The sequence below is a fragment of the Hyperolius riggenbachi genome, chromosome 4 (assembly GCF_040937935.1).
Source record: "Hyperolius riggenbachi isolate aHypRig1 chromosome 4, aHypRig1.pri, whole genome shotgun sequence".
In the NCBI taxonomy this organism is placed as follows: domain Eukaryota; kingdom Metazoa; phylum Chordata; class Amphibia; order Anura; family Hyperoliidae; genus Hyperolius; species Hyperolius riggenbachi.
In genome coordinates, this window is record NC_090649.1 from 247,086,178 (window position 1) to 247,103,981 (window position 17,804).

At 41.5% G+C, this 17,804-nt stretch overlaps 1 protein-coding gene across 6 annotated transcripts in view; it reads left to right on the forward strand.

Moving 5' to 3' along the window:
- Positions 1 to 17,804, forward strand: part of DOP1A (DOP1 leucine zipper like protein A) — a 103,479-nt gene that overhangs the window by 45,404 nt on the left and 40,271 nt on the right. For 2 of the 6 annotated variants that reach the window (XM_068281543.1, XM_068281545.1), the window contains exons 13-19: positions 3,363 to 3,392; positions 4,422 to 4,655; positions 6,234 to 6,846; positions 11,550 to 11,824; positions 12,856 to 13,026; positions 13,756 to 13,856; positions 16,914 to 17,170. In XM_068281543.1, the coding sequence (XP_068137644.1) occupies positions 3,363 to 3,392; positions 4,422 to 4,655; positions 6,234 to 6,846; positions 11,550 to 11,824; positions 12,856 to 13,026; positions 13,756 to 13,856; positions 16,914 to 17,170 (1,681 nt within the window). The remainder of the gene's footprint in view (positions 1 to 3,362; positions 3,393 to 4,421; positions 4,656 to 6,233; positions 6,847 to 11,549; positions 11,825 to 12,855; positions 13,027 to 13,755; positions 13,857 to 16,913; positions 17,171 to 17,804) is intronic. The other 4 variants (XM_068281544.1, XM_068281547.1, XM_068281546.1 and 1 more) reach the window with 3 other exon arrangements.

Consider the following 17,804-nt stretch of genomic DNA (forward strand, 5'->3'; position numbering starts at 1 on the left):
TGCACCTACATACAGTATATATGCACCTACATACAGTACATACGCACATACATACAGTACATACGGACATACATACAGTATATACGCACATGCTCCAGGACTGTACAGGATATTCTTAATTTTAATCTTGGCACAGTCTGAAAGCAACAAGAACCAGAGAATGAACAGCTTGATATGATATGAGACGTTTAATTGGAAATACTAGAAGATAATCAAATCAATGTGATTAACTCTACTCCCCCCAATCTGGTAAAATTTCAAAGAGATGACAGATTTGCATTTAGGTATAGAAGATGTTAAAATCTCTGTCTCTAGTCAATTAATCAATAATTAATTGTAAAATGTAATCCAAGCTTATTTTAAGGTTCTAGCAGTGTTGTGCGTCTGATATGAGTCAGCTGCTGGCTGGGCTATATTTCTATACTGTCGCTATGCAAGTAGTATACACTATATCTAGCCTTGCTTTCCAATACCCCTGCCTCTGATATGTCTTGTTTGTAATAAGCTTTGCCGATAGTGGAACCGGTGACCACATTTGCAACGTATACAAAAACTGAGGCACAGATATGAAGCAAACCATGCTTAATAGGAATGTGCAGTATGGTCAATAAGTGCAAGGTGAACAATGCCTCCTCCGTAAATCAATCACAGACATCGCAAACAAACCAACATGCCTAGCTATATAACTAAATATTTACAAAAAATATTACATTATCGAGAACCAGCAATACAAAAGGTACAATAGCAAACAGAAGTCAATAACAAACTGACCTTCAAGCAAAGTCTTTAGGAGTTGCGAAGTATGGAATTCTCCAGTTTCTATATAATTTACACCAAAACTGCGGAGGTACATCTGCTGGTAGGCCCAAAAGGTTCAGTATAGTCCTGGCACACTGTGCTGCCAACAGGGGAAACTGGGTGTAGCAGAAAGACTAACGTTTACCAGTGGGAGGGGGGCAGTAGTAGTTTAATACTGTCCCAGCCACTGTACCACGATCATGGGAAGAAGGGTGTTGCATCCCTTCTAACAGGTTCATTAGAAAAGTGCTTTACTGGTTCCCGTAGAACAGGGCTTCCCAACCCTGTCCTCAAGTACCGCCAACAGTACATGTTTTGTTGGAAACTGCACATATTCACAGGTGGGGTAATCCGTGTCTCGGCAGAGCTAATTACCTGGATTTTCACAAAACATGCACTGTTGGTGGTGCTTGAGGATGGGGCTGGTAAACCCTGCTGTAGAACACATGGTGTGCTGCTTGGCATCACTGAAGAAGAGTAAAGTTCCTTCACCAGCAGTTTCAGGAGCAAGTGCAATAGCTATACCACCTCCTGAAGAACAGATCAGTTTATATGTATATCTGCAGAGAGAGTGTACAGGCAGCACAGTTTACAGCATGGTCCAAGTGTGAGGTGCAACTGGCTTAGAGTACAACTACAATATTAGAAAGCAGGGCTGTGGAGTCGGTCCAAAAATCCACCGACTCTGACTCCGACTCCTCAGTTTAGGATTCCATCGACTCCGACTCCTCTAATTTGCATGTTACAATTTTGTTGATTAAAAGTATGTAACGTGAAATTCGTCTCTTAACTGCCAACGCTTAGGAATTTTACAAGACAACTGAAGTGAGAAGGATATGTAGACTACTATATTTATTCCCTTTAGACTAAAACTAGTCCTTGGTAAGAGTACTTGTAAAAGGTACAAACCGGGAACAAAGAACATCTATCAGGCCCTAGGCATTGTAAGTGTGGGTACATGTAAGAATGATGTGCAGGTACTCTGCAGGGGAATGAGGAGATTCTTCCTCTATTACACATTCTTCATGCACAATCTGTACAAGGTTAATGGGTGACAGACAACACCTCTGTGTTCAATGTGCACAGCATTCTCAGTGGATTCCCTGCAGCTCTGTGGGGAGTGCATATGTAGAGTATAGTACTACTGTGTAACAAAGTAAACCAGAGATAGATGAAATTAAAGTTTTATACATACCTGGGGCTTCCTCCAGCCGCCTTCAGGATAATCAGTCCCTCGTTGTCCTCCTTCACCACCTGGATCTTCTGGTATGAGTCCAGGTACTTGAGCCAGTCGGGCGTAGTGCGCATGCACACACTCCGCCGCCAGGAGCATACTACACCTGTGCAGCACTATTGCGCAGGTGCAGAATGTTCCTGGCTGTGGGAGCGGCATGTGGCCGGACAGCGCTGACTGGCTGAATTACCAGGACTCATAGCAGAAAATCCAGGTGGTGGAGGACAGTGAGGGACTGATTAGCCTGAAGGGGGCTGGAGGAAGCCCCAGGTATGTATAAAACTTTACTTTTCATCTGTCTCAGGTACCCTTTAATTTGTAGTCACCTAACCAAATTTTAACAACATATCAAATTATTTGATTTCATCAGCAAAGGGAGTGCATACATTTGCATAAACCAGCATCAGTGCAGAATTATTTCCATCTCATTGACCATCTCTATTAGTGACACGGCTACACATCAGGCATTATTCTTACAGCATAGACGTTATTTAGTATATATAAGAGATTCCTGTGTACACATCATATATACAGTCACAATCAGATATGTATATCTGACCTTAAAAATACAGTGACCGCTTTATTGAAGCAGCACAAGTAACTAATGTTGATTGGTTTATTTCATTTTTGTGGACTGAGCACAGCTATTACTGTATGTATACTGTATATATACATTATTTTTAATGACTATCTGAGAAATAGAACATTTTATCATATTTTCTATTTTAATTACAGTTACAAATTCATTAGGAGTCGGAGTCGGTGCATTTTTTTCCGACTCCGACTCCAGGCACCCAAAATTGCCCGACTCCACGACTCCGACTCCACAGCCCTGTTAGAAAGTGCAGTAATCAATAGTGTAGCGTTTCATTGTAGTGGTATTAGTACTTCTGCACAATTTTCCCCTCTACCCTTGCTTGTTTAAAAGTTCTGCTCTGCCCCTATACTGGCCATATCCATGACTTGTGCTGGAGCATACATTCATATACCGGTGTCTCTGTATATCTTCCCCCTTCACCTCAACACTTTACCTGCTGCTTATATACCGGGACTATTTGTTCACTCGTTCAAATGGTGCCTGCACTGGTTAATGCTCAGAGGGGATTGAGTAAATAAACCTCTTAGTGGCCAGCTCCTATATCCATCAATCTGACCGACAGATGTAGTTGATGCATTTTTGTATGTTTTGTTGTTGCAAATAAATAATTTCTATGTTTTATTCTGAAGACTTTTTTTTTTGTATTTTCATGTGTTTTATTGCATGGCAGAAAATAACTTCTCAATCTGTTCTTTCCATTCTTTCAACCTTTTTTTGCTTTCTTTTCCCAAGCCTACTAGAAGTATGAGAGTGATTTGTCAGGTACTGTATGACAGCTTGTTTTCCCTGCATACAATAATGTTGCTGTAGTGGTGCCCCTCCCCTCAGGGCAGGGAGGCTGACCACCGCTGAAAATAGCTAGTGATTACCTTTAGAATCACCTTTCTCAGGACTATCAGCTCCTGAATTCTGATTCTCATTTAGCCAATGCTCACGTATGGAACATAAGCATGAGAGTATGTATGTATGTATATAATGCCATTATGTGACATTGATTGGCTAACCGAAGATGGGCATGTCTTACCAAAAATAAAAATGCTTACCGTATATGGAGCTACAGAACTAGTTGTTTAAAAATCTTTTTAATGTTGTATATACCTTATTTACTTTATGTAAGGGGAGAGGGGAATATAGACTGTGGTGTGTCTGATGAGCCATGGGCCCCAATGCAGTTTTTACACTGGGCCTCTCTAGCACTGTATTTGTAGTTATCATTGGAAATAAAGCACCAAGGCCTAACTTCCTATAATAGCCACAGTGTTCGAGACATGCTGACAGGGGTGGGTAGGGGAAGAGTTTAATGATACCAGTACACTGAAGCAAGTGGTTGTTAACCAATATAGCACCAATCAGAGCTGCTGCAGCAGTTGGAGGTGCCATACATGGTCTTAATGTGCCCATTTTAACATCCAATTTCCTGAACAATCAACCATCTGATTGTTGTGATCAATTGGAAATAATTGTTCGTCCCACCGACTGTGTGGAATATCATAAGCAATCTGCTCAGATTAATTGCATTGATCTAAAATTCGGATTGACGGATTGATCGTTCACGTTGATCGGCACCATTAATGGTACCTGATTTGATCGAGTGTCGTTCTGGAGATTGTACTGTTACTGGGAACCTTTAGTGGTGCACTCAAACCTTCTGCAGACCCAATTGATTCACCACTTTATCGAGGTATAAAGAACTGGGGAGCTGTTAGTAATGCATAATGTAACTAATGAAATGCTGCATAGTAAACCTTTGTGAGTATGATGGCATCCTGTCTGTTTAATCCCTGTGCTTAGGAGACGTATATTGAAATACAGACTGAACATTTACCTCAGCTGCTCCTTCGGATGATTTCTGCTCTAACCAGTCACCTCCAAGCTCTGGATCTCAAAGAACTGACTGATTCGTTAAGACTTTGCTCTAAAATCCTCAGCAAGGTGCAGCCTCCTCTCCTGTCTGCAGGCCCTGGAGGCACCGTCCCTCTTCCTGGTGGGCAAAACTGCTCCAGCAAAGATAAAGAAGAGAGAAAGGTATTTAGTGTAACTTGTAATGTGAATAATGCGGTCATCTAAGGCTACTTCATAGTTCTGTATTCCCTGTGTGAAAGGATTCTTGTGCTCTACCATGAGGTAACTAGCTCTATGCAAACAAATGTTTGTGTACTGATATTTAACTGTGCTAAAATGGGACCCTCCGCAGCAGTCAGATGATGGCATTTTAAAACCGGTACAATCAATAATTAACTTTTTTTTTTTTTTTTTTTGCATAACTGATTACAGCTTCATTTTAAGACATTTTGAAAGGTTTGGCTGTATTTGTATTTTTGTTCACTCATTCCCATTTATAACCAGTTGTCTGACTAGCATACTGATATTTTAGCTGTGTGCACATGAAAACTGTAAGCAGCACTTGTTACCTTTGCTGTACAGTTCATTAATGGTAATTGAGGTTTCCTCTGAGTCCCCAGCTCCAGTACTACATATACATACCCAAACAATTTTGGTTTTTGAGTGGCTGTGCAGCCAGTCGGCTGGGACCAGAAGTGCTGGTAGGAGTAAGTGGGGGAGGTTAGTCCTTAGGAGTAGATAAAGTAGGGTTAGTGTTAGAATAGGGGTACAGAGGGGTGATGTTATAATATCTGTATCATTACCAATATTCTACTATTAGGAATCGGAGATAGTAAAATATTGTTAAAGTTACCGATATTCTACTATCATCAGCATTACTTTGTGCCCATTTTTCCTGGCGACCCTATTGCAGGTACGCCATTTCAGGGGCACATTCAGGATTCTGTTCACAATTGGTTCCTTTTCTGCATGCTTTTCAATTTTTGCGCAGATTTTTTTGGAAAGGTGCACGTGACACACCTAGTTAATGGTAAGGCAAATGTAAATGTGGAAAGCCTAATACCCCCATAGAGATATAATTAAATGCTTTCTGAAGGCATCTCCTGCATTATTGAGGCATTTTAAAGTGTTAATCAAGCTTCTGACAAGCATTTCAATAAATGCTTCAAGGATGATTCAGGCTGGCATTTGATAAAGCATGTATAGCGTATGTTTAACACACCTGATTAGCTTGAGGAAGATACAGTGCATAAAGCCAGTGGAGACACTTCCTTCTAGTTTTTCCTCTGAGATCTTTCATACAAAAAGCCAGCGTTTAGTAGTTACAATGCATAGCTCCCAACTGTCTCTCTTTTTTTGAGGGACAAATCCCTCTTTAGAAACCAAATCCCTCCGTCCCTCTTTCTTGCCCATATGTCCCTCTTTCAAGACAGATGTACAGTTCTGTGTAAATATATGTGTTTTTCTACAGAAAAAATTTGCTCTATTGAGCACATCCTTTGAATTGATATATTTCTTATTTCTAAATATTAATATGAAGGAAAATTAACCAGGATAGAAAGGATCAGTGTGGTTTGAATGACAAAACAACATAATTTTCTCATGAAAACTTTATGGTATACTTGACTAGGGGTGTGTCGAGGGCTTGATTTGGGGTGTGGCAGGGGGTGGCTTAAGTGTCCCTCTTTTTTATTTTAAAAAGTTGGGAGGTATGCAATGTGTTGCATGCAGCCATTAACTACCTTTTTGTTAATTTCTCAGCTGTCTCCAGTCTCTCCTGATAATCCTGGAGATGTGTTTGAAGATGGGGAGAACCCACCGAGCAGTCGTTCCTCAGAGAGTGGCTTCACGGAGTTTGTGCAGTACCAGGCTGATAAAGCTGATGACATTGATAGGGTGCTGAGTGATGGGCAGGGTGCAGCTGGTCTGCCCTTAGGTAGCACTTCTTCAGAAACATCTACTGTGGGGTCTGAAGAAACAGTGGTGCAGCATTCCAGCAAGTGTCTGCAGGGAACAGCCCAGCGCAATGTTAAGGGAACACAAAAAACTGCCATGCAGTGCTGCCTGGAATATTTCCAACAGTTCCTTACTAGACTCATTACACTGTATATCATCCCTTCTAATCCAGCATCCCAAAAAACTGCTATAGACCTCCCAGAAGAAGCCACTGGAGCACAAACAGACAGCACAAAATGGGAGACGTCTACACCAGTAAATACTAAAGAAATGAAAGTCAGCAAATCAATTACGCCAAAAGAATACCGCTTTGCCTTCATTGCTGCGTGTCAGCTGTTCCTTGAATGTTCCAGTTTTCCAGTTTACATTGCAGAGGGAAGCCATCCTTCAGATCTTCATTCAGAAAAGGTGGATGGAGGTAAGTGGCTTCCAGGCGTCGAGCAATGTCTCCTTTCCATCTCTGAGAGTTCTGCATTCTGCATACAATTAGTGTATCTGTGGCCATATGCATTCATGTATGTTCTTTAAAGCCCACTATTAACTGAACCCACCTCAGTTTTCATTTAAAAAGCCATGACTCCACTATCTAGCCATACAATCCATGGAGCCTAACCTCTCCTAGCCACTTTAGCTCCAATCTGGGTGGACCTGACTCTTGCCCTAACCCCCTGCATCATAAGAACCCTGGTGCCACTCCCACATTAGCACACGACACATTGCCATCATTTGGGGGTGTATCCTTTTTGTATACTATATAATCTAGGGCAGCACAGTGGCATAATGGTTAGCACTCTCGCCTTGCAGCGCTAGTTCCCTGGTTCGAATCCCAGCTAGGGCACTATTTGCACTTAGTTGATATGTTCTACCCATGTCTGCGTGGGTTTACCCCGGGTACTCCGATTTTCCCCCCACCAGGGGCAAACGCAGGATTTTTAAGGGGGAGATTCCTGAAAGGTCCAGAAGCACGTATGTACCCGAGTGCTTCCGAAGACAGGTGGCTCCATACTGCCCATGCACAAAAGTGCGCTGGCGTATTACGGAGCTGCCTGTCTTTGGAAGTACTCAAGGACACAAGTGTTTCTGAGGGCTTCTGGTAGCAGCAAATTTGAACGGGGGACAGCGCTGGAACAACTCCCCTAGAGAGGAACAGGAGATAGACTTAGTTTGGACAATTCAGTGGAATATGTCACATAGTGTCACATAGCGCAAGCAATAGCCATATGATGCATGGATATATGCATCTGCGGAAGATGTTGGCGCTATATAAATACTATAATAATAATATTAGCATCTGTAAATAAGTTACATATCAATTCAGAGGATAGAAACATTTCAAGTCTCACAAACCAATCCCAGTAGAAGGGTACATATCTTGTCAGTATATAGAGCAATACATCAGTTCCAAGGCTTGAAAAAGGACAAAAGAATTTTGGCACCAAAAGATCTGTTCCTCTGTAAAAGGAACAGCTAGTATCCAGTTTTTACAAAACTTTCAAAGTGATACAAAGGGCTCATTCACACTAGGCAACGCATGCATTAACGCAATTTCATACATGCATTGCAATGTGCTAAATCGCATAGGTCGGCAGCTTCCATTGTATTAAAAAAAAATGCATGACAATGCAGACGTCGTGTGTGATGGTGTTCCTGGCTAAGTTACAACGCAGCACACGGGAACGCAAACTGTAGTGTGAATGGTAACATGAAAGTCTATAGACTTTCATGCTACCTGCATTGCAGGCAGTATGTGTGGTGCTATCTGTCATGACTCACCGCACATACAGGGAGTGCAGAATTATTAGGCAAATTAGTATTTTGACCACATCATCCTCTTTATGCATGTTGTCTTACTCCAAGCTGTATAGGCTCGAAAGCCTACTACCAATTAAGCATATTAGGTGATGTGCATCTCTGTAATGAGAAGGGGTGTGGTCTAATGACATCAACACCCTATATCAGGTGTGCATAATTATTAGGCAACTTCCTTTCCTTTGGCAAAATGGGTCAAAAGAAGGACTTGACAGGCTCAGAAAAGTCAAAAATAGTGAGATATCTTGCAGAGGGATGCAGCACTCTTAAAATTGCAAAGCTTCTGAAGCGTGATCATCGAACAATCAAGCGTTTCATTCAAAATAGTCAACAGGGTCGCAAGAAGCGTGTGGAAAAACCAATGCGCAAAATAACTGCTCATGAACTGAGAAAAGTCAAGCGTGCAGCTGCAAAGATGCCACTTGCCACCAGTTTGGCCATATTTCAGAGCTGCAACATCACTGGAGTGTCCAAAAGCACAAGGTGTGCAGTACTCAGAGACATGGCCAAGGTAAGAAAGGCTGAAAGACGACCACCACTGAACAAGACACACAAGCTGAAACGTCAAGACTGGGCCAAGAAATATCTCAAGACTGATTTTTCTAAGGTTTTATGGACTGATGAAATGAGGGTGAGTCTTGATGGGCCAGATGGATGGGCCCGTGGCTGGATTGGTAAAGTGCAGAGAGCTCCAGTCCGACTCAGATGCCAGCAAGGTGGAGGTGGAGTACTGGTTTGGGCTGGTATCATCAAAGATGAGCTTGTGGGGCCTTTTCGGGTTGAGGATGTAGACAAGCTCAACTCCCAGTCCTACTGCCAGTTTCTGGAAGACACCTTCTTCAAGCAGTGGTACAGGAAGAAGTCTGCATCCTTCAAGAAAAACATGATTTTCATGCAGGACAATGCTCCATCACACGCGTCCAAGTACTCCACAGCGTGGCTGGCAAGAAAGGGTATAAAAGAAGAAAAACTAATGACATGGCCTCCTTGTTCTCCTGATCTGAACCCCATTGAGAACCTGTGGTCCATCATAAAATGTGAGCTTTACAAGTAGGGAAAACAGTACACCTCTCTGAACAGTGTCTGGGAGGCTGTGGTTGCTGCTGCACGCAATTTTGATGGTGAACAGAGCAAAACACTGACAGAATCCATGGATGGCAGGCTTTTGAGTGTCCTTGCAAAGAAAGGTGGCTATATTGGTCACTGATTTGTTTTTGTTTTGTTTTTGAATGTCAGAAATGTATATTTGTGAATGTTGAGATGTTATATTGGTTTCACTGGTAAAAATAAATAATTGAAATGGGTATATTTTTTTTTTTTTTTTTGTTAAAGAGACACTGAAGCGGAAAACAAAATATGATATAGTGAATTGGTTGTGTACTATGAATAATTACTAGAAGATTAGCAGCAAAGAAAATATTCTCATATTTTTATTTTCAGGTATATAGTGTTTTTTCTAACATTGCATCATTCTATAATATGTGCAGATTACACAACACTCAGCATTCAAAATGATTCTTTCAGAGCAGTCTGTGAACTAATGACCTCTCCTCTGCCAGAGAAAAAGTAAATAGTTCAGGAACAGTTGAGATAATAAAAGTCAGAAAACAGCCCTCTCCACGACTTTGAAAGTCGTACACCTTAATGGCTTTTTTGCATAGAGATAACAACTGGAGTTTCTTAACTCTTCCTGTACTGGAAACAATTGGACTGATGTATCTGAGCTTAATGTTTTATTTCTTAGCTGTACTACACATACAAATCATAATATCATAATTTTTTTTTCGCTTCAGTGTCTCTTTAAGTTGCCTAATAATTGCCTAATAATTATGCACAGTAATAGTCACCTGCACACACAGATATCCCCCTAAAATAGCTAAAACTAAAAACAAACTTGGTTCATTGAGAACATGGTTGTTGTTCAATAATAAAATTATTCCTCAAAAATACCACTTGCCTAATAATTCTGCACTCCCTGTAGTGTGAATGGGCCCTAAAGCAATACCAAATACCAACTGCCATTTAAATAGTCTCTTCAGCAATGAATAGACAAACAAACCCTTGCAGTTGTGCTCGGCCTTTTAACACCTAACTTTACAACACAGCATAGAAAGCAAACATATCTCCACATTTAATGTTCATATCAGAAGACACACTTTTTGTCACAAAGGTGCAATTCATGGCAGCACGGACACATCCAGCCAGCACTAGGAGAAGGGGGCAACAAGAGTGAATGAGGGAGAGAGGAGGAGTGGAGAGACTGAGATAGAGCAGAGAGCTATCTGTATTGCAGTCCCACAGAGGCTACTTGCCTGTAATAGTTCTCCTGTCCCTGCCAGCCTCTCACACAAGCTGCAGGCAGTCCTCCTGAAGTTTAGGGACTGTCAAAAACTTTTCAACCTGTGAAACACCTTATGTAGCTGTCCACGTGCAGTCTTTACAATGGTGAGAGAGCTGAGTTTTTCTCACAGACCCTGCGGGAGGCAAGCCTCTGTATATTTACCAGCTTGCCCGCTTCAGCGATTTCAAGGAATTTTTTTTAAAGGTACAGGAGTCTCAAGGGGGTATTCCAGACATCGGTAAGCCCCTGCTGAATGCGCCAGTGCCCACATCCCAAAAAACATACAGATAAGTTAATTGGCTTCCACCTAAATTGTCCCTAGACCTATGATATGTATACTACACAATACATCATAGACATATGACTATGGTAAGCATTAGACTGTGGGCCCCTCTGGGGACAGTTAGTGACAAGACTATATACTATGTACAGTGCTGTGGCAGATGACAGTGCTATATAAATACTAAATAATAATAACCCAAATTTGGTAAAATGTTTATACTGGGATCTTAAGTTAGAACAAATTGATTTCAGGCTTTATATGAAAGCTTTAAAGCAATAGCTTGCTATAGTGTCTCTGACAGCTTGCTTATGGTTTTGTTTATAATCTGATCTAGGAGATTTTGAACCAGCCTCGTATAATTTTCTTCTACCTAGTCATAACATATTTGCCTAAATACAGCTCAACAACCCACACAACCTTATTTTTCATCCCTTTATTGCTTTCGACTGAGAGCATTGATGGGCAGGATTCTCTATCTTAAAGTAACATAGTATTGTTGTCTATTTTCTTGCACATTTCACGGTCTTCCTCCTACTAGATGTTGTTAGATTGACTGTGTTTTATTCATGTCATCCTGGTTTGTAACACATTTGTATGTATACATAGTGTATCACATTGTAATTGTAAAGCTTTGTGAAATGTAATGACACAGACACTATATAAATCTTTGATTTATTTTTTCCCCTAGATCTTGAGAAGGTTCATCCACCTGTGTGGCTTCAGACACTAATGAATGCATGCAGTACAGCGGTAGACTTCAGTATTCAGAGTGTAGCCATATCTTTAGTGATGGACCTGGTTGGCCTGACTCAGTCAGTGGCTGTGGTGACTGGAGAAACTGCAAATGGCTTGGAATCATCTCAGCCCTTAAGTCCAAACCAAGGTCGTGTGTCAGTTGTAATCAGACCACCACTTACTGAAGGCAATCTGAGGTACATGGCGGAAAAGACTGACTTCTTTAAGGTAGGTAGATTACTGTGTAATTTTGTTTACTCAAAAATAATAATAATAATAATAATAATGATAAATACATACCTGTTCTGATGTCTTTGGGGCACAGAAAGGGTTAATAGGTTTACTTTAATTTTTCCCCTGGAAGCCTCAACAGTGTGCCTTACTGAGCCGCATAGAGCTCCTCAGGTTGCCGGAAGAGTGTTCCATTTCCTCTGACTGCAGGAGACAAGACAGGGAAGTTCTGTGTGCAAGTTAAAGTGATAGAAAGTACTGACAGAAGAATAGCAATTTGATGCTTCGATTAAAGTGGATATGATTTTCTGCTAGCTGGTGAGACTGAGGTTTTCTCAAAGATGACATTAATTTGTGTCCAACACAGTTAGGATAATTGTATATTCATAAAACAAGAAAACCTGCCAATTATACCAGCACCAGAGTTAAGAATCAATTCGATCACTCAATATTTGAAAAATACATAATTTACTTTATTAGAACTGTAGCAGAAATACTATATTAAAGGTATTTTACTATAAAACAAGAACACAGCAAAGTGGAAATACCACTTGCAAGAAGCACCACCATATTGACATCAGTATTAATTGATCCACTCCATTTAGGACCATTTTATCAGAGGAGGTGGAAGTATCAATGGTAGGGAACATTGACAACTGTATATTCAATAAGGCCGGATCCACACTATACCGGTAAGTGCTTTTGTGAGCGCTTGCGTTTTATTAGCGCTTCCTAAACGCTTGTTAAAAAATCGCTTCCATAAAATTGCTGTAAAAATCGATTTTAATGAAAGTGAGTGGGAGTGATTTTTTTAATAAGCACTCAGCAAGCTGTAATCAAGTGCAAGCGCTCACAAAGCACTAGTGTGGATCCGGCCTAAGGATTTTATTTGTAGGTTATGCCAGGTAGTATTTCTCCTTGTTAGACTGATGGCTCACATACCTCTGACATTTTCAATATGCTCTTTCACATTCCATTATACTGTATTTTTTCTTATTTTATTTTTTTCATTATTTCCTTTTGACAAGCAACTTTCTTTTTCTAAGAATGTGGCAATAACACTCTGGGAACAGTTAGGAGATCAGACTCCACAACACCATCAAAGAAGCGTGGAACTCTTTTACCAGCTACACAATTTGGTCCCATCGTCCAGTATATGTGAAGATGTAATAAGTCAACAATTGACCCACAAAGATAAGGTAATATGACTGCATCATATATAGCAAAACACTATTCCAATCTTTTCTTGCATTACCTAATGTGCTTTGTGGAACTTTTTTTTTTCCTTTTTGTGGAAATTTTTTCCTTTTTCCCTTTCTAGGTTTACCCTATTATTGCATAGTTTTGAGGCTCAATGGTGTAAAACCAAGAGAGGTTAAATAAACTCATGACAATGGTTTTCCATCCTTCATTTAAGAAACATAGTTGTCCAACACCTAATATATGCACACAAAAAGTAACTACCTACTTATACAATTTAATAGACCAGATTTACTTAGGGCCTGTTCACTTTGACTTCTTGGCGAGGTGAGATTAGGCGATGCTAAACACATTTCTGCAACCAAGCAGAAAAGCTTTTTGGTATTGATTCCAGTATTTCCCCTTGGTTTGAGCCCCATGGAGAGCACAGAACCGCCTAACGCAACTACTGCGAGAAGCTACATGCAACATCCAAGAAGTTTTGATCGACCACAATGTTCGCGCATTCAACAGCAAACGACAGTGAATGTACTGAGATGAACACTCCCATTCATCTCAACATGGGCATCAGTCAATCCCAGCACTATACGACGCTCCCCAGAATGACAGTAGTCGCCCATGTGATTCAAGCCTTAATTCAGTTAATTTGTGTATTTCTCTCACAGTAGCAATATAGCTTAATATAGCTGTGTGATTTAATTTTTACACTTGATATTAAATTTTTATAGAAAATTAAAATGGAAGCTCATGGACGGTTTGCAGTCTTGTGGCACCTTACCAGAGATCTACATGTGAACAAGTCTTCATCATATGGACGGACATTTGACAGGTAGGTCATAATGTCTCATTTTCTCTGCAAGAAAAATGATTCTGACTTGGTTGGGATCCATGTGGGATTCAGCCACTTGGACAGATCCACCTCTCACCCAGTGCAAATAACTCAATAGACACTTGTGTGCTTGCCAGATGCTGCTGCCCAACTATTGCATGTGATGTTTAGACAATGGCTAGCCATGTCTGCCACTGCCCTTCTTGCGGTATCCTCCCTACCTCACCTTGCTGCAACTCCCCCGCTGGTATGCTCGTCAATTGGAACTCTCTTGAACTCTACAGCTGTGGGTGTGAGGTTGCATTCTTCACACCCACAGATCATTGTCGATTTCCCGCCGATCGACAATGATCTGTTAACTAGGATGTGAAGAGTTTACTAATATGCATTAAAGGAAATGTTTCTAAGGGCTCTTTCACACTAGAGCCCTTTTCCTGCGTTTTAACGCAAAGTCCAAACTTTGCTTTAACCAAGGTAAAATGAAAGTCTATAGACTTTCATTTTACCGTTCCCACCCGACACTGCATTTCGGGGAGCGTTGAACCGCCAGGAGCTAGCGTTTTCCCGTCTGGTTCAATCAATAGCTACTGCCGCTGATTGTGTCGCACCGGAGCATCCCAACGATACGCTGCAGGCCATTCAACGCGTGCAGGAGAATGGCTCCTGCACGCATTGTCTAATGTATAAGAGCCCTTAGAGCAGTGACTTTATTTGGGATGGTACCAGAAAATGTATTCCTCAGTCTCTCTAGAGCAGTTATGGCTAACCTTGGCACTCCAGCTGTGGTGGAACTACAAGTCCCATGAGGTATTGCAATACTCTGACAGCTCTAAGCATAACTCTGGGAGGCAGAGGCATGATGGCATTTGTAGTTTTGTCACAGCTGGAGTGACAAGGTTAGCCATCACTGCTCTAGCGGCTAGATTGTAAAGAACTTTGTAGTTTACAATGTTATAAATTCTATACTTTTGTGTGATAGAATAACAAAAGACGAATCATTTTATTGCACCATGAGAAAATTTGCGTAAGGTTTTACTTTTTATGTAAAATAACCAGTTACTCAATATCGTTGTCCCAGCCTGTAATATGTGGGTGCAATGATATAATTTACCGGTTATATAAAGGAGGGTCAGCCATACTATGCCAGGAAAACAAACACATATATAAGTAGATAGATACTTGATTTACTTCCATAACACATGTATTGCACTGTCCACGTTTTGATTTCAGTGAATTTTATACAGTAAATGAAGAGAATTCTTTTCTTGGCAGTCTCCATGTCTTTTTTGTTTTTTTCTACAAGCTGAAGCTAAATCCTGATGTCATTTCTTCCCTTAGTTCTCGTCCAATCTGCTGTGTCATTCTAGCTTGCTTTCAAACCATGTGTGACCACAAGACCAGATTTCAGCCAAGCCTGTCACACTGCAGTGTGCTCAGACCAATCAGAGAGGAGCAGGAATGTGGGAGGGGAGATGACGAGCTTCCCTCTCTCACTGTCCTGGGCAAGACAATAGAGCCTGGATAACTAAAATAAGATAATTACAGCAGTTAAATTTCTGAATAGATTGGAGAGCTTGCACTGCAGGGGGAGATTCCTGGCAGCACAGTGCAGTGTTTAAATGGAATTTGATTTGGTTACTGACAATCCCGCTTTAACAGCTATCCATAATGTTACAATGATATTGACAGCCACAATAGATTAAGAGTTTCAGGGAGGTTAGTGTAAAGCTGGCCATACACTGGCCCGATTTCCCGCCGATCGACAGCAGATTCGATCACTGGGATTGAATCTGCTGTCAAATAGTTTGCGCTAAAAGCACCCGACCGATTGATTTCCTCCTGATATCAATCGGTCCGTCTATCGCGCCGTGCGGGAAATTACCGTCAATCGCCGGCCGGTAGGGAACGCGTCGCTTGTGGCGTACGATTCGGGGCCTTTCAACGCAGGTATACATTACCTGAGGCTGGCTCCCGGGCATCCCGTCCGTCACTGCTTCTGTCATGTGGCACCTCCGGCATCCTCGTATAACTTCCGCTGTCACGCTAGTAACAGCGGAAGTACAAATAGAGGGCGCTCTATTTGAACTTCCGCTGTCACTGGTGTGATAGCGCAAGTTATATGCGGATGCCGGAGGTGCCACATGACGGGGACATCACGCCCGGGAGCCAGCCTCAGGTAATGTATGCCGGGGGGGAGGGGGACAGGCGGCAGCTCAGCAGATGGTGAATCGGTTTCAAAATGAAATCGATTCACAATCTGTTTGCAGTAAAGGCAGCCATACGATCCCTATCTGATCAGATTCGATCAGAGAGGGATCTGTCTGTTAGCCGATCTGATGGCAAATCGACCAGTGTATGGCTACCTTTAGGCATGGGTCGGATGTAAGTTAGCATTATGCATAGATGCACAGAAAGTTAGTGTGATAATAGGATGAGATTAGGTGGTAATAGAATATTGGTAAAATTACCAATATTGTACTATCCCGAATAGGCAATAGTAGAACATCGGAAAAATTCCTGATATTGTACTATCTGGAATAGCTGCTAGTAGAATAGCTTTAAAATTACCCATAATGTACTTTTCGAAATAACCGTTAGTAGGATACCTGCAATATTACTGATATAGTGCTATGGGCAATACTTACGCCCAAATTTCCTTACAGAGAGCAGAGACCTTAATTTAGATGTCATTGGAATTTAGGTGATTAGGACAACCAAAAAAACCTAACAAGCTTCCCTGTAACTGTAGTTATAGATTGCGCAGATATGGGATTGTTTGTGGATTGTTATACTACTACAGAAAAGGCGGCATGGAAGGGCATTGTGTAAAAGTGGGCATCACTGTATGTGCTTTGATACGGTTAGGGGGGCAGCAAGATGCTGGCTGCCAAGAGGAGTGCAAATATGGAATTGTAAAGGGTGCTCAACAATGTTAAAAGCTGGAGACAAAACAATAAAAATTAGTGTCTAGCAAGTGGTATTGCTCAATTTTGTGAAGCCAGTTGAAGAGAGTGACTGGATTACTTTAATTTTTAACTAACATATTTGTAATTTCAGGTCATTGTTCATCATGTTGGAAAGTCTGAACAGCTTAGATGGCTGTACTTCCTCTGTTGGGCAAGCATGGCTACATCAAGTTCTACAGAGACATGACATAGCAAGAGTTTTGGAACCACTGCTTCTCTTGCTGCTCCATCCAAAAACTCAGCGTGTGTCTGTGCAGCGCGTCCAGGCAGAAAGGCACTGGAGTAAATCCATACAGCGCTCTGGAGAGGGAAGGAGATTGTATACTAAAACGGGCAGCACTGCTGACGGTATGTAAATCTGTATAATCAGCATGTAACCATTGGGATATCTAAAAGAACAAATGTCTTTTTTTAGGAGCAGAAGGATAGATGCAATTGTTTATCTCATCAGTATATTATGACTTCTGATTCACCTTAAAGGAAACATGAAAGGTCAATAGTTGTGTATTTATACTTACCTGGGACGACCTCAACGGGCCTCCCACGCAACTCCGTTCTTCGGTTATCTCGTCACGCTCCCACAGCTGGGAACGTTTTGCGCCTGTGCAATAGTACTGAAGAAGACCACGACTGCCCATGACTGGCCCTATTACTGGTGGTGATAACCAGAGAATGGAGTGGACAGCGAGGGATGCTACGCACCATGTGGCTGGAGGAAGCCCCAGGTAAGTATAAATACACCACACTCCACGACATAACCGATTCCACAACAAAGTGTATACGGCTTGTATTTTCCGCACACCAACCAACCAAATGACCAACTCACCTGCATACTGTGCGCGCTCAAGCGAAATGACGGACTGCACAACATGGTCGCATTCAAAACACACGCACAAACAAATAGACACATGGCCAACTGCACAATTTCAGCCCAATAGTCTTGTGTGTTGCTCTGCCGAATGGATCGGGCAAACTGCTTGTT